Genomic DNA, 21,533 nt, shown 5'->3' on the forward strand with positions numbered 1-21,533 from the left:
TCTCGGTGAGTCTCAGCGTGACAACGCTGGTCCTTTTGAAATGCAGGTACAACAGAAACAGGAAGAAGGAGCGAGAGAAAGTTGTGGGGAAAGAGTACAGCATAGTTCGTTTCCCCCCCCCCCCCCCTGCCAGAGCGTCGTGGAGCTTTAGGTGTTTTCGCTCAATAAACATTCACAACGCCCAGTCTGGGAATCGAAACTGTGATCCTACAACCGCGAGTCTGCTGCCTTAACCATTGGGCCATTGCGCCTCCACTGTCAATGCAAATAGGTTTCTACATAGTCCTTGTTTACCAAGTTTAACTCACGAATGAGGTTTTTAAACTGAAACTATGTTTGGAAGACACTTGCCCAAGATGTCACACAATGGAACTGAACCCAGAACACAGGAAATGAGAAGCAAACTTCTTAACCACATAGCTGTGTCTGCATTTGTATGTGTGTGTTAGTACATATTTCTTTCAAGGTGCAAAAAAATATGATACAAGGAAAACCAAAGACACCAAAACAACCCAAACTCACAGTAAAATGACACAGTTTTAATGCAACCCTGAAAGGGACTTTGTGCCACATTCAGGTAGTCCCTGCTCACAATAGCAACCTCCTTTAAAACTCTGTTTCTGTGGAGCCATCAGCTGGCCCTTCACATTGATCAGACTCTCTCAGCAGTCCTAAGAGCCCATTTGTTGGGATCGCATGATTATGAAATATTTTGCAAACCACTCACAGGAAGACAGCATTTAGGAGAAAGACAGGAGTCCTGCTGGACCATTGTCTTAGTCCTGAGCTTGACTATTGTGTCGTGCACTACGGGGTAGGCTACAAGCATTGATCATGAGACACTTCAGGAAGAAGTAAGGTGGCATAACAGAACCTTCAGGATGATCAGAGATGCCATAAACTTTGTGCATCACTGTGGGACTTCATTTTACACACACACACACACAGCCTGTTCTTCCCTTGTTAGTTGAAGAATTTTCTTATTGGAGAAGAACTATATGTCTTTATGTGCTTCAGCTTGTTCAATAAGCACTTCTGGTTCACACATGTCTTCTAAGTTTTGCTTAACATGAATTGCTGTCTCTTCATCATGTAAGACTTGTATCTGATGCCTTCATGTACCACTTGAGACTCTGCTACCTTAAGCTGCTTGGTGGTAGCCATCATTGATCAGTTGTGGTTGTCATTGTTGATATCCTGAACTTGCTGGATGGAACTGGTTTTTCCTAACAACATTTGACTGCTGAGAATGTTTTCTTTTCACACCCCTGTTAGAAGCCTTCAATTCTCTCCTGATCCTGAACACAAAGGACATAGCCACATTCAAGCGGTATCTTCCTTTTTTTTTTTTTCTCTCTTCCACTGGTTCCTTCCTCTTGAATTGATTGGCCCATTCGTGTTTATTACATGCTGGTGCTACATGAAAAGCACCCAGTACACTCTGTAGAAACCAAACCAAAATAGACTATGGAACTTGGTGTGGCCTCTGCTTTGCCAGTTCCTGTCAAGCCATCCAACCTATGCCAGCTATAGAAAAAGGATAGTAAATGAGGATGAGGATGATGATGATGATGTTTGTACTGATACAGTCTTCTCCTTTCATATGGCAGATGATTCCCCTTACACCTGGTTTTTCCGCCTCAACATTTTTGAGCTCACTCATTCATACACACTAAACATTACACATTCAGTGGAACATACTTTTCCTAATTTGCTCCAGTCTGAACTCCCATCCTTTGTATTTAATATCCCTGTAGATTATTTATTCTCTCTACTACCACAAACTTGTTCCTGTTCTCTCTGTCATATTTCAATCTTTCATCACCTAACGTAGGGCAGCCTCCTCTTTTACTATATTGCCATTCAGTTTTAAAAAAGGGAGCTTTTTAGTTTAACAAGGCACATGGTGACCTTACCAGTTCTTGTATCATGGAAAAAATCACCAGTACGCTTTGTAAAGTTCTATGTTTAAGAGATGTGGACTTATGTGCATTATTTACACTTGATGGATATTTCTCATCTTGTTTCTTGGTGACAGAATGTTTCGGCTGATATACCCTCCAGCCATCATCAGGTGTCTTGGGGAAATTTCGAACCTGGGTTCTCTTTCCTAAGGTATTTTTTGATGTTGTTGCCGTTGCCAGTGCCGCCTGACTGGCCTTCGTGCGGGTGACACGTAAAAGCACCCACTACACTCTCTGAGTGGTTGGCGTTAGGAAGGGGCATCCAGCTGTAGAAACACTGCCAAATCAGATTGGAGCCTGGTGTAGCCATCTGGTTTCACCAGTCCTCAGTCAAATCGTCCAACCCATGCTAGCATGGAAAGCGGACATTAAACGACGATGACGATTATTCAGGTCACTGCCTGGAATCAAACTCAGAATCTTGGGGTTAGTAGCCCGTGCTCTTAACCACTACGCCATATGCCCATGGGCTACTAACTCCAAGATTCCGAGTTCGATTCCAGGCAGTGACCTGAATAATAATGATATTGAAAAATACCTTAGGAATGAGAACCCAGGTTCGAAATTTCCCCAAGACACCTGATGAAGGCTGGAGGGTATATCAGCCGAAACGTATTAATAACAAACAAGATGTGGACAAATATCCGTCAAATGTAAATAATATAAATAATGTACTTTGTAAAGTTGTTGGCATAAAAAAAAGGCATCTGGCTGTGGAAACCATGCCTGCATGGAAGGCTGGTATTAAATGGTGATGATGGTGAAGATGATGATAATATCACTGAGAGAGAGAAAGAGAAAGAATGGATTTCTTATCAACAGATGTAACTTATGATTCGTTTTGATACCAATTACCTCCTTAAGTGATTCTTCATGTGACAAAAAGAATCAGTTACAGGCAGAAATTTTAAGTAGCAACAAAATGAATTACCATCTTTGAAATGTGCAAGAGAGACGATTGCGCTGGTATGGTCATGTGGCGAGAATGGATGAGGATAGCTGTGTGAAAAAGTACCACACCCTAACAGTTGAGGGAACCTGTGGAAGAGGTAGGCCCAGGAAGACCTGGGATGAGGTGGTGAGGCAAGACCTTCGAACATTGGGCCTTACCGAGGCGATGACTTCTGACCGAGACCTTTGGAAATATGCTGTGCGTGAGAAGACCTGGCAAGCCAAGTGAGACCTAAATCCAAGGCCTCTGCCAGGGGTTAGCCAGCCCACTTATGCGTACCTTTCCTTCATTGGACACTAAACTCCGCTTGCGAAGACCTGTTGAGGCAAGTGAAATCGAAATCGAACTAAATTCGACGACTGGCACCCATGCCAACATCGTCTCCTTCATTGGACACGAAACTTGGCTTGCGAAGACCTGTTGGGGCAAGCGAAATCGTGATGGCACCTGTGTCCAGCATTGCCTTTCTGGCACATGTAAAGACTTTCGAGCGAGGTTGTTGCCAGTGCCGCTGGACTGGCTCTTGTGTAGGTGGCACGTAAAGTACACCATTTTGAGCATGGCCATTGCCAGTACCGCCTGACTGGCCTTCGTGCCGGTGACACGTAAAAGCACCCACTACACTGTATAGAGGCCTCTCTTTTGTATGATGGACATTCCATTTCTATTATTAGAAAAGTATTAATCTAAGTATTGTTTTTCAATATTAACCTTTTTGTAACAACTCACTTGAGACCACCTCTAGTTCTATGACTTGTTTTAAAGTGATCTAAATTTTAAAACCTTTGGCTGTGGATGGAAAAGCTGGAGAACAACCCTCTTCCAATTGACACAAAAAATCCCTCCTCTTGCTGAAGACTTCTCTCTTGGCTCAGAAGCACCATGGATTCAGTTGAAGGCACTCAATCACTTGAGAATTAAAACTGGGCAATCAAAAGTTTGCTATGATCAGATGGTGCACAACACTGGCCCAACCACCTGTGAAGGTGGCAAAGCAGGCCATATTATGAAGGACTGCCTTGAATGCCCTCTATTAACTAACCTTAACAGCTCAAAGGACCTTCCATAGTTCAATAAAAATGCAAAGAACTGTGTAAAACAAATGTAAGATTGTCACATAACAATTCGTTATTGTTTCCAAGACAAAAGTAATGTATGTCAACAGAAATTTGACTGCAAAAGGATGAAAGCGATCTAAATCAAAACCTTTCAGGAAAATTTCATGTTAATTTGTGTTCCAAACACCAGCTTAATAAAGACAATTATTTCACCAAGTCCTTCATTGTTTTCAGAATTAATTAAAGCAAAGGTAATATATATCATTAGTAGTATAGTAACAAAGTATTTGAAAAATGTTTATACCCATGTCGATGCATTAGTTACTGCTACTAACATTTCACTTGTGGAAGTCGAAATGACGTATGTTTTCATCCAGGACAATTAAGACTAGCACTGTTATGACCATCGCTTTATAAGATCAGAACATAAATGGCTTGACTAGTGTGTTTTTGAATGTATTTCTAATCCTGGAGTCAAAAGCTGCTATTTAATATCAAATAAACTTCATAGAATTACATGTCAATAAAAAATGGAATCTTGAAAATGTGCATGTGAGTACTCCTATGCACACGCACGCACGCACGCACGCATATGTTTATACATATGCCTCTCTCTGGATACTTATTCATCAGATGTATCAATAAATATCCGGACTGTTGCCAATCAGTAAGTATCTGGATTGTTGATAATAAGTATCATTAAGTATCCAGATTGTTGCCATAGGTGCAGGAATGGCTGGGTGGTAAGTAGCTTGCTTACCAACCACATGGTTCTGGGTTCAGTCCCACTGCATGGCACCTTGGGCAAGTGTCTTCTACTATAGCCGGGCCGACCAAAGCCTTATGAGTGGATTTGGTAGACGGAAACTGGAAGAAGCCCGTCGTATATATGTGTATATCTATATATATATATATATATATATATATATATATATAATGTGTGTGTGTGTGTGTGTGTTTGTATGTCTGTGTTTGTCTCCCAACCATCGCTTGACAACCGATGGTGGTGTGTTTACGTCCCCGTAACTTAGCGGTTCGGCAAAAAGAGACCGATAGAATAAGTACTAAGCTTACAAAGAATAAGTCCTGGGGTTGATTTTCTCAACTAAAGGCGGTGCTCCAGCATGGCCACAGTAAAATGACTGAAACAGGCAAAAGAGTTATAATCCTGTATATTCCAAGTCTACATCCTGCTAAGATCAACTTTGCTTTTCATCCTTCCAGTGCAAATAAATTCAGAGACCAGTCAAGTACTTAGGTTGATGTAGTCTCCTCTCTTGTGCCTTTTTTTAACTATGTCATCGGTGTCGTCATCATCATCAATAATATGTGCAGGTGTCATGTACAAAGCACCCATGCTGGTGCCACATAAGAAAAGGCACCCAGTACGCTCTGTAGAGTGGCTGAGAAAGCATGCAAAAACCAACAATTAGCATCTAGCGCAGCTCTCTAGCTTGCTAGCTGCTATCAAAGCATCCAACCCATACCAGCTGAGAAAACGTTGAACGATGATGGTGATGATATTACATAAAATGTTGGCAAGGTAGCAGAATTGTTAGATGTTGGCAAAATTGCTTTGCTGTGTTTATTTTGATTTCAAATCCTGCTGAGGTAAACTTTCCTCTTCATTCCTCCAGTGTTGAGGAAATGAAGCACCTGTCGAAACTGAACTCCAGAGGGAAGCTTTATATTAGGAGTTGAGGGGGGGTAAAAGTACGAGAGAAGGGAACTGGAGCAGGTTTCCTGCTGTAGAGCAGCTACCTGACCACCCACGTTTTAGAAAAGAGAGTGGGAGTCACCTGGTGGAGCTGGAAAGCAATTAAAAAAAGAGTGATGATGTAGTGACAGGGCGGACCTTCAGAGTAGAAGGTGCGTAAAAATGAGTGGGGCAGAAAGGACAAAGAGATTGTAAGAGAATGGGGGGGGGGGGGCATGGGCAAAGTAAGGGCAGATTTTGTGAATGGTGGATAACTAACAGTGCATGAGTTAGTGATGGAAGTGGGCATGAGAATAAGATGACTGATAACAGCAGAATGATGATGCAGTAGACAGGAGAGAGAAATGACATGGTTGGGTAAGTTGCATGAGTGAGTGAAGGAGAGAGAGAGAGGCCTCGTTAATATCTTATCAAAATATTGTGGATACCCCTTCCTCGTAACTAGACCATAAACAGAAAAACAAGTTGACAGATATTTTTACCAATTCCAGTGTCTGTCTAATCTCTTAAGGGCAACCCTGGTCTTTGTTTAAATTTGGCACTATTTCAAAGATCTTTAACTGCCAAATTAATGGACATAAAAGGAGAGACAAACAACATCAGTTTTTAGAGCAATGTAGACATGAGTAGAGACATGGCATACTCACACACGTTTTTTTGCCTCACCATCCGCACAGAAGCTGATGGATTCTGTGTGGACTAGGCCATTTTCCATCATCCTATATTTTTGTATGCCTACCAACAGGGCTTGCTCTGAGCTCTCTAACTTTTTTCACAGTGGTCATACTACCACCCTCAGACATTTGGTGAAGGGCGTTTACTGAGGAACTGTGCAGCCAGAAACATCCCGAGGGGTGGATGTGCTACCACAGAAGACCAGTGCCTTCAGTCCTGCTTGACCCACACACATCTAGAAATACAAATGGGGGAAACAATACTAAATAGATATAGCAGGGTCAATTTATTTATTCTTACAATGCTCCAAGAATCCTCCCCACACTGAAACACTCCTTGTTGCAGCCATCCACTGTTTGCTATATTTCAGAAGTAGATTTCATTTAGGTGTGTTCTAACTAGGTACATGTCATTGACAAGGCCTAACAAGATCAAAACATGTCTGACATTTTTGTGAGTCACTGCTGAGACAATGTTCACCTCGGTTTTGATTTATATTATAATGGTGTATTTTCATTAGGTATGTTACACAAGTGACTATTTTAACAAGTTTGTATCATAGAACCAGGGGTAATTTCAAGCAAGTTGGTATCAAAAGGATTAAGTCAACCTAAGGCCATATCAGAAATCTCATGCCCTGGGTGTTGTGCAGCGGAATGAATCTTACATAACAATACATGTTTTTCAATGCACAACTTATATAATTTTGTTGATTTATAATTGAATTCTCACTTGTCTGTTATGGCTGTCCTAACAAACCACACCTCGACTAATCTAGTTTACTGTCCATGTCATTGTGTTTGCTTTATTTTCTTTTACAATGAAATTATTTACCTAACATCTGTTCGTACTGTCTACACATTCAGCTGTTTATTTATTCACTCTGTCATTTCCATCTCCCACTTACCCTCTCTCAACTTCAATTTACCCCTTAATATACTCTCTAAGGTTGTGTGTGTAATTTTAGGTCAGAATCTTATGTCAATAATCTTCATTTCTTTTCAGAAATTCTGATTATTTATCATAACTATAAGAAATTATTGGCCTATATTACTATTGTGTAAGAAATTGCTGACATGCACTCACTCACTCAGCGGTATTTCGTCTGCTGCTACCTTCTAAGTTCAAATTCCACCGAGGTCGACTTTGCCTTTCATCCTTTCGGGGTCGATAAATTAAGTACCAGTTACATACTGGGCTCCATGTAATCGATTTAATCCCTTTGTTTGTCCTGTCTATGTTTAGCCCCTTTGGGCAATAAAGAAATAAGAAACTGTGCGTAGCCCATCATATATATATATATGTGTGTGTGTGTTTATGTTTAAGCCAGTTACTGTTGTGTATCTTTCTGTCCTGTAACTTAGTGGTCTGACAAATAAAGATTGAGATAATAAAAACTGGGTATATATGAAAATTTGACTCAATGAACTTCATCCAACCTATGCAAGCATGTTAAAACAATGGTGGTAGTGGTATTGGCAGTTGTGATGATAATGATCGGAGAGCAGGTTCTTAAAAAGAATCAAGAAGGGTTGGGGACCATTGCTGGTTGTGGCAATTTAGCCTCAGTTTGACCTTGAATAAGTTGAATCTGATCAAAAAGACACATGATGAAAAACAGTTAAGCATTAATCATCTTGACTTAGTATTTATTATTTTTCTCAATCTATATTATGTAATATATTCTGGGGTTTTTTTTTACGTGTGTGGTCCGAATGAAATTTGGCCACTAATTTTAACCATGTTCGCTGACCATATTGACGTATTTAATGCTAGTTTTTTGGAAACTATTTTATTAACCCTTTCGATACCAACCTGGCAGAAACTGCCTCTGATTCTGTTGTACAAATGTCTTGTTTTCATAAGTTTTGAATTAAGATCTTCCAGCAAACCTTAGTCACAATTTATGTTCTCAAAATCTAGCTTAATGATAACTAAGTTATTTTACTAAATTCTCAGTTAAATTTAAAATTAATTCAAAGAAACACAGAGCATTTCAACAGAAGTATGGCAACAAAGGGTGAAAATATATAATAGAGAAACAATTCTTAACCCTTTCGATACCAACTCAGCTGAAACTGCCTCTGGTTCTGTAGTACAAATGTCTTGTTTTCATATGTTCTGAACTAAAATTTTCCATCAGACTTTAATCACAATTTATGTTCATAACTCTAGCTTAATGATAACTAAGTTATTTTACTAAATTCTATATTATATTCAAAATTGAAAGAAACACAGAGCATCTCAAAATAGATACGGTAACAAAACGGTTAATACATTCTGAAGATAGCTAACACACCCTTGTTGAATACTGAAATGAACTTCTATTTTTCTCTTTTTTGCAGGGCTTTGTACTTTTTTGCATATGCTAATATGAAAATGACCCTAAATTCAGTATTGGCACCTGATACACCTCTGGTCCACATTTTCTCTGCATTAGCAGCTGGTAAGTTGCTCTTTGTACTTTTTTTTTAAAAACATTTCTTTGAAATAGAAAAATTTTACTAGAGACCAGATAACAATGGTAATGTTTGTTGACTGCTTCAGTTTTATAAATCTCATCAAGAATTTTTTTTATCGTTTACTTTCTTCAGTCATTGAATTGTGGCTATTCTAGGGTACTGCCTTGAAGGGGTTAATCAAACAAATTAACCCCTGTACTTATTTGTTTAAATCTGGTACTTATTTTGTTGGTCTCTTTTGCTGAACTAAGCTAACCAACACCAGTTGTCAAGCAGTCTGGTAGTGGTGGTGGTGGATACACACACATGCACACACACACACACATAGTGAGCTTCTACATCCATCTACCAGATTCACTCCCAAGGCATTGGTTGACCCAGGGTTGTAGTTGAAGGCACTTGTCCAAGGTGCTGTACTCTGAGACTGAACCCAAAGCTACATGGTTGCAAACTGAGCTGTTTACTTGCAACCCATACCTGCACCTAATAAATATGTTTAAAAAGGTGCAAATATTTTATTCTGTAATCAGAGTTCAATAAACCAAAATGTTGAATGAATATACCTTCTTTCGTGTTGATAGAGCAGACTTGTAATCAAAAGCTTTCCAACTAATGACCATCATCACTTTTATGCTTAGAGCAGTGTTTTTCAACCAGGGTTTCCCGGAATCCTAGGGTTCTGGAAAAGGTTCCTAGGGGTTCCATGAGAAAGAGTGAGATAAGCTGATGCTAATTTCATGATCATAATATATATATATATGTGTGATGGTGTGTCTGTGTTTGTCCCACCATCATCACTTGACAACTAATGTTGGTGTGTTTACGTCTCTGTAACTTAACAGTTCGGCAAGAGTCTGATAGAATAAGTACGAGGCTTACAAAGAATAAGTCCTAGAGTTGATGTGTTCAACTAAAGGTGGTGCTCCAGCATGACCACAGTCAAATGACTGAAACAAATAAAAGAATATATATATACATATATATGACGGGCTTATTTCAGTTTCCATCTACTAAATCCACTCACCAGGCTTTGGTCGGCCCGCGGCTATAGTAGAAGACACTCGCCCAAGGTGCCACGCAGTGGGACTGAACCCAGAACCATGTGGTTGGTAAGCAAGCTACTTACCACACAGCCACCCCTGTGCCATGTGGTGGCTTTCATCTTCATGATTTTTATTTCAAATATGAAAATGCAGATTCACTGAGGATTTAGGTTTGAATGTAAACAGCTCTTTTAAAATGAATTTATACAATCCTTGCCTCTGTACACCTGGCTGTCGATTATCACCTGTTTTGCTGGCGACATAAGTTTTCCACTATCTGTCTAGTTTACTGCAGCCCCTACTCTTGTTTGTCTGGCCGCCAGTATAAATAATCCCCTTATAAACAGTAATCCTCTGAATATATTAGTAAATATGTAAATCCTCATTTTGATTCTTGCTGTGCACCATGCATTTGACAGTTTATGTGTAGCGTGAGGCTGTTTGATAAGAGGAGGACTGAGGAATTGATTGGGGATTCTGGGGCTGGAGGAATCAATGGAGTGGCTGGCAAGGGCGGACTGGAGTGCGATGGTATGGGCATGTGTTGAGGAAGGATGAGGAGCATGTTCTGAAGAGGATGCTAGAGTTTGAGGTAAATGAACAGCGAAAGTGAGTTAGAGCGAGGAAAATGTAGAGGGGATAAGTGGAGGAGTAGATTGGAAGGGTTGGCTTGAGAAGGGGCAGACGCCCAAAACTGGGCGAGATGGTGTGAGGGTGGTTGCTATGGCATTGAGGTAGATCTGGCCACCCCTGTTAACGGGTACAAAACCCTGATTCAAAATGATGAATGATGATGATAGATATCAACATAGATCAGTAATGTTTGTTCACAGAAATTATAAACAAGACTAGCTAGCCCCGTGCTGCCAAAATGACAACTAATTGTAGTATTTTATATATAAATATGGATGGTAAATCAAATTAATACACTTGTCAATGTTCGAATATATTCACATACTTCCCTTGTACACACACACACACACACACACACACACACACACACACACACACACACAATTGAAATGTTGTTTGATTTTTCTTTTCAGCATTGAATGTTCACCATCCCACTACCAGTTTGCCATCACCCCTTCCTTCCTTATTCATCTATTGCCCCTTCCTTTCTCATTCATATGTTGTGATGGAGAAAAACACAAGAGTATTATTATAGTAGATTATTGGTTCTTGTTAGATTTGTTGGTCTGGGAGTGCTTCTGACTGATGAGATACAATATTGTTGAAACACCGGTTCTTCCAGAATCTCTTGTACTAATGACTCAGGTGTTATGAACATACATTTCTTGTAAAAGAGAAGCTGCTCTCCTGTGACAGACACAATAATATTTAGCATATTCTTCTTCAAATCTTCCAGAATATTTTATGAATGAATATACCAGTTATTGTTTTGAGGTTCTATTTTCATATTTGATCATATTATGAACATACATTTCTTGTAAAAGAGAAGCTGTTCTCCTGTGACAGACACAACGATATTTAGCATATTCTTCTTCAAATCTTCCAGAATGTTTTAAAAATGAATATGCCAGTTATTATTTTGAGGTTCTATTTTCATATTTGATCATATTATGAACATACATTTCTTGTAAAAGAGAAGCTGTTCTCCTGTGACAGACACAACGATATTTAGCATATTCTTCTTCAAATCTTCCAGAATGTTTTAAAAATGAATATGCCAGTTATTGTTTTGAGGTTCTATTTTCATATTTGATCATATTATGAACATACATTTCTTGTAAAAGAGAAGCTGTTCTCCTGTGACAGACACAACAATATTTAGCATATTCTTCTTCAAATCTTCCAGAATGTTTTAAAAATGAATATGCCAGTTATTATTTTGAGGTTCTATTTTCATATTTGATCATATTATGAACATACATTTCTTGTAAAAGAGAAGCTGTTCTCCTGTGACAGACACAACAATATTTAGCATATTCTTCTTCAAATCTTCCAGAATATTTTATGAATGAATATGCCAGTTATTGTTTTGAGGTTCTATTTTTTCATATTTGATCATATTATGAACATACATTTCTTGTAAAAGAGAAGCTGTTCTCCTGTGACAGACACAACAATATTTAGCATATTCTTCTTCAAATCTTCCAGAATGTTTTAAGAATGAATATGCCAGTTATTATTTTGAGGTTCTATTTTCATATTTGATCTCTCTTTTCAAGTTTTGATTTGTATCCGTTAATTTGCATTAAAAAAAAATGTATTCTCATTTAATTTCATCTTCCACTCTTCCAGGTTTCACTGCAAGCACAGCTACAAATCCAATTTGGTTTGTCAAGACTCGATTGCAGTTGGATCAGAAGTGAGTACATTTGTTCATTTTTATTGTTTTCTTATTTTATGCCTTTTCCTCCCCCCTCCCCCTTCGTTCTCTCATAAGTTATACAGCGGGATGCATTTCCTCTCACTAATTGGTTCTTCAAGTAAGGCCTCTATCTCTTATTTCACTTGCCTTCAAAAGTATAAAGCTGATGATTTGCCGACAGAAGAAATTATAACAACTTCACTGCTTGTAACTCAATTTTCAGAGAAGTGCAAATGGAAGCAAACACACACACACACACACCTGATGAGCTTTTTTCAAGTTTCTGTCTGTTCTGAGAAAGCTTTGGTTAGCCTAAAGCTCTAGTGGAAGACACTTTCCCTTAGTGCTGCATGGTGGGACTGAACCCAAAACCATTTGGTTGGAAAGTACACTTAACTACACAACCGTACATTACCATTGCTTTTATTTCTTTAGCCATCTCTCCACCATTTTTTTTTTTTTTTTTTACTTTTTATTTAATTCTGTGGAATCATGTTGGCACCTGTACCAGTGGAGCGCTAAGAGCACTGTCCAAGCGTGATCATTGCCAAGGCAGCTGTCTGGCTTCTGTGCCAGTCACACGTAAATAGCACCATATGAGCATGATCGTTGCCGGCGTCTCCTTACTGGCACTTGTGCCGGTGGCACGTGAAAAAACATTCGAGCGAGTTCGTTGCCAGTGCTGCTGGACTGGCTCCTGTGCATGTGGCATGTAAAATACACCATTTTGAGTGTGGTCATTGCCAGTACCGCCTGACTGGCCTTCATGCCAGTGGCACATAAAAGCACCCACTACACTCTTGGAGTGGTTGGCGTTAGGAAGGGCATCCAGCTGTAGAAACTCTGCCAAATCAGATTGGAGCCTGGTGTAGCCATCTGGTTCGCCAGTCCTCAGTCAAATCGTCCAACCCATGCTAGCATGGAAAGCGGACGTTAAATGATGATGATGATGTTTTATTTCAGCAAAATTTGAATTTGTATTTAAATTCAATTCAATGAAGGTTACATTTTATGGTAGCCATGTTGTTGAATTATTGGATTATTTAGCCAAAGGATCAGTTTTTATTCAATTTCTGATCCCTAACAAAGACACTTCAGGAATAAGTTCCATGTTTTTTTTATCATGGTACCTCTTTATTCAGTTTTTACTTCTTGGAGCAGTTGTGGTGCATTTAAAATTCTAACCAAGTCATTACACCAGGAAATCTTCAACTTTTATTGTCTCAGTTGCCTTGGCTGACAACTGGTGTACTTCTTGATTGGAAACTGTGACTATCTCATTTGTTATCAACCCACTCAACCCCTCTGGTTCTATGATGCATATGTCTTGTTTTAAAGTTGTCTAAATTAACCCCCCCCCCCTCCAAAATTTCTTGTTAAATTATGTTTGAAAACCCAGATTTATAATGACATTTATTTAACTGAATTCTTTATAATTTTGAAAATCAATGGAAACAAAGGCAATGTATTTCTGTAAATTATGGTCACAAAAGGGTTAATGTTAATGAATGTAATCTTATTTTTAAAGTTAGTAGTGCTAAGTTCAAATCTCATAAGAGCTTTAGCAGATGGCTCTCAATCTCTGTATTGGTTAAAGGGCTGAACATCATTATCGTCATCATTATTAACTCTAGCCTTTAAACTGGCCGTATCTGGCCCAAATATAATACTGGTTTCATGTCCAAACTGGCTAGATCTGGTCTCTCACAACTGACCTACCATGCCATTCTAAAAATTCACTGCACCATTGAAATCTTGAAGCTACAAGATTGTGTGATTAATTTAGAATGATTAAATAAATATTATTTAATATTAAAATATTGTTATTTAATATTAAATAAATATTATTTAATAAAATATTATTATAGAATTTAGAATGATTAAATAAATATTGCTTTGACAAAGTGATCTGAATGCTAAAGTTAAAATTCAGTAAATTTATTCTAAAAAATGCTATTCACAACTATTGACCAAATTTGTTTTCTATTTTCAGAAAAGACAACAGTTTAAAGTGTCGTGACTGTATTAAGAACATTTACCAACAGAGTGGTGTTAGAGGTTTCTACAAAGGCATCACTGCTTCCTACTTTGGAATGACTGAAACCGTTATTCATTTTGTGATATATGAAGCTCTCAAGAGCCGGTTCCTTGCCTACAATAATCAAAAGCAGAGTGGCAGCTACACTAACAATGAACGGAAACCATCAGATTTCCTCTACTGCATGCTTTCTGGTGCCATTTCCAAGACTTGTGCTACATGCATTGCATATCCACATGGTAAGTTTGCAGAGAAAAATATGAAGTAATTCTAAGAACCTTCATTTTACAGCTGAGTTGGGTATTTTTGCATTTATGAGACTCCTCTTCATTATCATCATCATTGTTTAACATCTGCTTTTCCATACTTGCATGAGTTAGATGGAATTTGTTTAGACAGATTTTCAATGACTGGATGCTCTTCCTGTTGCCAACCCTCACTTGTTTCTAAGTAAGGTAATATTCCCCCATGGCCAGACATAGTTCCACAGAATATTAGAAACGAATGATAATGGCACGATATTGTTTCATTTAGTTTCCTATTTCTTTATTGCCCACAAGGGGCTAAACATAGAGGGGACAAACAAGGACAGACAAAGGGATTAAGTCGATTACATCGACCCCCAGTTCGTAACTGGTACTTAATTTATCGACCCCGAAAGGATGAAAGGCAAAGACGACCTCGGCAGAATTTGAACTCAGAATGTAACGGCAGACGAAATACCGCTGAGCATTTTTCCCGGTGTGCTAACGTTTCTGGCAGCTTGCTGCCTTGTTTCATTTAGTTTCCATCCACCAAATCTGGGACCTTAGTAGTAGACACTTTCCCAAGGTGCCATGTTGTAGGACTGAACCTGAAATTACATGGTTGGGAAGCAAGCTTCCTAAACAAGCAACCATTCCTGTTCATTTATTAATACACTCTTGAAACTTATGCATTCAAATGTTTTTATGACCACTTAATAGAATTCCTAAGGAGAATTGATTGTACAAGTCAAGTACCCAAAATCCAGTTACAAACATTTTGTTTTGGTTTTAAGCAAAGCACTTTGCTGTACTTGCGTGTCTCTGACCTACAGACAGCATGTTCCACTTGCATTGTATAGTTATTGTTGTTAGCTCCAGACCAGTTTGAATTAGCTGTCTTATCATTGAAAACATCCCAGCCATGGCATCCTGTCTGTTTTCCAGACATAGTGAATTTAGTACTACCACATTATCCAACTGTATGGTTTGAAGGATATTCCGCTGCTATTTCTCTCGCTCATCAAGTGACCACTTAAAAGCTCTCTCTCTCTTTCATCATCATCACCGTTTAACGTCCGCCTTCCATGCTAGCATAGGTTGGACAATTTGACTGAGGACTGGCGAACCAGATGGCTACACCAGGCTCCAATCTGATTTGGCAGAGTTTCTACAGCTGGATGCCCTTCCTAACGCCAACCACTCCGAGAGTGTAGTGGGTGCTTTTACGTGCCACCAGCACGAAGGCCAGTCGGGCAGTACTGACAATGGCCATGTTCAAAATGGTGTATTTTACGTGCCACCTGCACAGGAGCCAGTCCAGTGGCACTGGCAACGACCTCACTCGAATGTCTTTTCACATGCCAGTAAGGCGACAGCATTCATCGTCCTCATCATCATCATTTGACATCTGTTTCCCATGCTGATATGGCTTGAACGGTTTGGTCGGCACTAGCAAGGCTGGGAGCTGTACCAGGCTCCTTTGTTTTGGCATGGTTTGTACAGCTTGATACCTTTCCTAAAACCAACTACCATACAGAACATACTAGGTGCTTTTCACATAGCACTAACATTCTATTTTAAAAACACTTTTTCCAACCCACTACACTCTCTGAGTGGTTGGCGTTAGGAAGGGCATCCAGCTGTAGAAACTCTGCCAAATCAGACTGGAGCCTGGTGCTGCCATCCGGTTTCACCAGTCCTCAGTCAAATCGTCCAACCCATGCTAGCATGGAAAGCGGACGTTAAACGATGATGATGATGATGATATAGATACCTGCAATATGTAGAACCCATCCATCCGTCATTATCATCATTTAACCTCTGTTTTCCACACTGGCATGGGTTGGAGGTCTCAACAGGAGTTGGCACGGTCAAAGGCTGCACCAGGTTCAATAAAACAGTTTTGGCTTGGTTTTTACAGCTGGATGCCCTTCTTAATGCCAACCACTTTACAGAGTGTACTTGGTGGTTTTTATGTGGCTCCATCTATCCATTTTTCATTCTACCATCTAAACTATGAATGTGAGACTTCCACTAAAGTTATCAGATTGTGTTAAGTGCCTTTTTTTATATTTGGAAGGATGAGGGTGTCATTTATTTCTGTCAAAATGTTTAGAGTATTTAGTTATATGTTAGTGTATATTAATGAATGTTGCTATTGTTAAAGAAAAAGATTTTAGTAAATTGGTAATAAATGTGTGTACGACCTTTTAAAAACTACTTCTGGCTGCATTACTAGTAAGTTAAACTATTACAAGAATTTCTGCATCCATACTTGTCAGTGTGTGCATGTATGTGAATACACACATAACACGATTGCAGCCAAAAACCTATCCCAAGTTTAAGAATAATGGCCATTATATGAAAAGAAAAGCATTTGTGCTGTCAAAAGAAAAAATTATCCATACTTCACTTTTTGAATCAAGTGCTTTTATTTTCTCTCTTTCTCTCTTTCTCTCTCTCCCTCTCTCTCTCTCTCTCTCTCTCTCTCTCTCCCCCTCTCTCTCTCCCCCCCCTCCCTCTCTCTCTCTCTCTCTCTCTCTCTGTGTAAAATTATTAAGCCACAGTCATAATCTGCAAAATACATTCCCATCATTTACAACCACTCTACAGAGTTCTTATAGAACTGACTATGTAGCCCAAGTGCCCAAAATCCAGCTACAAACATTTTTTTTTTGATTTTAAGCAAGGCACTTCACTGTGCTTGTTGATGTCCGACGTACTGGCTACAAGTTCCTCTCCTACTCTGTAGTTTTTGTTTAGCCCCAGGTCAACTTCACTCAGGAATATGAAGAGTAAATTAACTGTTATGTAACATGTAGTAACTTTCATGTATAGATCGTATCTGATGTGTATATATATATGCTTGATATAGATAAAACACAAACCCCTTCAGGTAGATGGCCCTGCTCAGTATGTAGAAAAGGAGTAGGTAGTAACTCTATAAGATGTACCCGGTGCAAGCTATGGACACATAAGAGGTGCAGCAACATCAAAGGCAGGTTAACTAGCAAGTTAGTTTTTGTTTGTGGCAGATGTTCAGGTGCAATAAAGACTGCAAACAAACAGGAAACAACTTCTATCTCATTCCAGGGTGAAAAACTAGAGGTAGTCGATAGCTTCCGCTATCTGGGCGACCAAGTTAGTAGTGGGGGTGGGTGCGCTGAAAGTGTAGCTGCTAGAATAAGAATAGCCTGGGCAAAGTTTAGAGAGCTCTTACCCCTGCTGGCGACAAAGGGACTCTCACTCAGAGTAAAAGGCAGACTGTATGACGCATGCGTACGAACAACCATGCTACATGGCAGTGAAACATGGGCTGTAACTGCTGAGGACATACGTAAGCTCGCAAGGAATGAAGCCAGTATGCTCCGTTGGATGTGTAATGTCAATGTGAATACCCGTCAGAGTGTAAGTATCTTGAGAGAAAAGCTGAACATTAGAAGCATCAGTTGTGGCGTGCAAGAGAGACGATTGCGCTGGTATGGACATGTGGTGAGAATGGAGGAGGATAGCTGCGTGAAAAAGTGCCACACCCTAACAGTTGAGGGAACCCGTGGAAGAGGTAGGCCCAGGAAGACCTGGGCTGAGGTGGTGAGGCAAGACCTTCGTACATTGGGCCTCACCGAGGCGATGACTACGGACCGAGACCTTTGGAAATGGGCTGTGCGTGAGAAGACCCGGCAAGCCAAGTAAGATCGTTGCCAGTGCCCCTGGACTGGTTCTTGTGCGGGTGGCACATGAGATGCACCATTTTGAGCGTGGCCGTTGCCAGTACCGCCTGACTGGCTCCTGTAGGATTTTCGAGCGAGATCGTTGCCAGTGCCCCTGGACTGGCTTGTGCGGGTGGCACATAAAAGACACCATTTCGAGCGTGGCCGTTTTCGTGCGGGTGACACGTAAAAGCACCCACTACACTCTCTGAGTGGTTGGCGTTAGGAAGGGCATCCAGCTGTAGAAACTCTGCCAAATCAGACTGGAGCCTGGTGTTGCCATCCGGTTTCACCAGTCCTCAGTCAAATCGTCCAACCCATGCTAGCATGGAAAGCGGACGTTAAACGATGATGATGATAGATATGTGAATATATTATTATTTTGGCCACGACAGTCTGTGGCTTCTCAGAGTTTTGCCAGTGGGTACATAGGATATTCAGGCAAGTTGTATGTTGCCCCTTAGTAATTGGTTTTGGAAAGTATTTGAGTTTACAGCATTAGCAAGGTGGTGAGCTGGCAGAAACATTAGCACGGCGTGCAAAGTGCTTAACGGTATTTCGTCTGTCTTTACATTCTGAGTTCAAATTCTTGACAAGGTCGACTTTGCCTTTCATCCTTTCGGGGTCGATAAATTAAGTACCAGTTAGGCACTGGGGTTGATATAATCGACTTAATCCGTTTGTCTGTCCTTGTTTGTCCCCTCTGTGTGTAGCCCCTTGTGGGCAGTAAAGAAATAGGTATTTCGTCTGTTTTTACATTCTGAGTTCAAATTCCTGACAAGGTCGACTTTGCCTGTCATCCTTTTGGGGGTTGATAAATTAAGTACCAGTTACATACTGGGTCAATCTAATCAAATGGCCCCATCTCCACAAAATCCTGGGCCTTGTGCCAAGAGTAGAAAAGAATATTAGCAACGTGGCGAGCTGGCAAAAACGTTAGTACGCTGGGCGAAATGCTTAGCTATATTTCGTCTGTCTTTATGTTCTGAGTTCAAATTCCTGCCAAGTTTGACTTTGCCTTTCATCCTTTTGGGGTTGATGTAATCGACTTAATCCTTCTGTCTGTCCTTGTTTAGCCTCTTGTAGGCAACAAAGAAATAAGTATTATATTTGGGTCAGATATGGCCAGTTTAAATGCTAGAGTTAATAATGATGATGATAATGATGTTCAACCCTTTAACCAATACAGAGATTGAGGGCCATACTGGAGTCAATCTAATCGATTGGCTCCATCCCCCAAAATTTCGGGCCTTGAGTAGAAAAGAATATTAGTAAAGCATTCACTTAGATGTATTTTAGTAAGTTTAATTCAACATCATGATAGGGTCGGTTTTTGTATTTGGCATTGGCAATCAAGAAAATAAGTACAAGTAAAAATGTACACTTTATTCGATCGTTTATAGATATTTTCTATAATTATTTTCCTTCTGTTTAATTAAGGAGTTAATATTATTTTTTTATATCTTTTTTTGTTTTTGCAGAAGTTGCACGGACAAGGTTACGTCAAGAAGGCCACAAATACACCTCCTTTTTCCAGACGTTATTCCTCGTTGCTCGCGAAGAAGGTTTCTTGGCTCTGTACCGTGGTCTTGGCACACAGTTCGTACGTCAGATACCTAACACAGCAATAGTGATGTCCACATACGAACTTGTTGTCTACAAGTTGTCTGACCGGTGAACTCTTCTTTAGCAAACTGTGATTAATTGGTCTTGTGAAACTTGGCGTTTTAGCAATGCAGAGAGTGCCAGAACAGAGAAAACTACTGGTTCTTTTATGATGCTGCAGAAGACATTTAATTTTCTTGGGACCTTTTGTAAAAGATTTTTTTTCTTGGCTGTACTAAACAAACAAACAACAAAAAAAAAACTGAAATGGACTCCAGGCCAAAAGTCTCAAGTGCTTTATATGAATTTTTTTAAGGAAAAAAAAAAAAACCATCCGTAGCCATGCAAAGCATCTTGTGACCAACACAATTGGTAACATAGTTGTTAATCATTAAACTATTTAACGTTTATTTTTTTTTTTAATGATTTAAAAAGAAATATTTAAATCTTCTCTTTCCACATTCCTCCTTCTAAATATCCTTGTGTTGACCCAGATTTCAGTTGTGGGTCGGGTCTAAGTGTAGAAAGAGACAAGGTGTCTTCTTAAAAATTCCACTTCTCCTCCCCCAGCAGCTATTTGCTTGATGCTTGGTTCATTGCCGAGTTCCATTAATTGTCCATCTTTTTAAAACTTCATATACATACATATATATATATATATGTATATATATATGTATGTATGTATGTATATATATATATGTATATATATATATGTATGTATGTATGTATATGTGTACTGTTTTTTAAGATATGGGCAATGAGGAAACATTTTTCTTTAAATGCATCTTTACTAAGATGTGTATTGCCCCCTCTTGTTTTCCTTTTCCTTTGGAAATGTATTTTACAAAAGGGAAAAGAGACAATAGAATAAGAGGAAAAGAAAGATGGGGCAGTCTGAGGTGCAAATACGAAGGAGAAAGAGAAAAAAATATAATGAAGAAAAGCAAGAAAGAAAAAGTAATTTAAAATTTAAAGGATTATTTTAAAAGGGAAAAAAATTGTTTTTTTTTTTTAATTTTCATTTATGAAGTTAAAAAAAAATATAAATTGTAGATAGCTAAAAATAGAGAAAAATTAACAAATTAAAACATCAAAAATTTCAAAAACAAAAAAAAAAATTCTACCAAAGAAAACCAAGAAATGTGAGTAGCAATCTTAAAACAGATTTGATCCAAGTCAAATATCAAATTAACCTTTTGATGCCAAACACCTGAAGCCGCCCCTGGTTCTATGCCACTTAATTAAGTGATCTTAAAATTCCTCATTAAAATTTTATGTTGATATATATATACCAGACACCAGTTAAATAATAACAAGATTATTTTTACTATTCTTCATTGTTAGAATAAAAAAAAATTAAACTCTAATTAAAACAAAGGCAATGCATTTCAACAGAAATATAGTAACAAAAGGGTTAAAGTGATCTAAATGAAAACCTTCAATCAAAATTTCATGTTCGTTTATGCTTCAAACACCAGCTTATTAACGAGAAAGTTAGTTTAATAAACTCTTCATTCTTTTCTGAAATTAACTGAAACAATAGCAATGAACATATGGTGACAAATGGGTTAACATAATATTCATCTAAATGATTAACAAAAACAGAACATGGTGTTAATCCTTGATTAGGGATTAACTATGTGATGACTTTGTTCATTTATTATATCCCCCCCCCCCCCACTCTTAGGTATAACTAAAGATAGGATGTGACTAGACAAATCTGATTTTA

The 21,533-nt window shown here is 39.0% G+C and overlaps 1 protein-coding gene across 2 annotated transcripts in view; it reads left to right on the forward strand.

Moving 5' to 3' along the window:
* LOC106867208 (solute carrier family 25 member 36) overlaps positions 1-21,202 on the forward strand; it is a 62,161-nt gene extending 40,959 nt beyond the window's left edge. The window contains exons 4-7 of one of the 2 annotated variants that reach the window (XM_089353501.1): positions 8,712-8,812; positions 12,137-12,203; positions 14,200-14,483; positions 19,681-21,202. In XM_089353501.1, the coding sequence (XP_089209627.1) occupies positions 8,712-8,812; positions 12,137-12,203; positions 14,200-14,483; positions 19,681-19,877 (649 nt within the window). In that variant the 3' untranslated portion in view covers positions 19,878-21,202. The remainder of the gene's footprint in view (positions 1-8,711; positions 8,813-12,136; positions 12,204-14,199; positions 14,484-19,680) is intronic. The other variant, XM_089353500.1, reaches the window with a different exon arrangement.
* The last annotated feature ends 331 nt before the right edge of the window (positions 21,203-21,533 follow it).

Source organism: Octopus bimaculoides, chromosome 6 (assembly GCF_046866305.1).
Source record: "Octopus bimaculoides isolate indiv1 chromosome 6, ASM4686630v1, whole genome shotgun sequence".
Taxonomy (NCBI): Eukaryota; Metazoa; Mollusca; class Cephalopoda; order Octopoda; family Octopodidae; genus Octopus; species Octopus bimaculoides.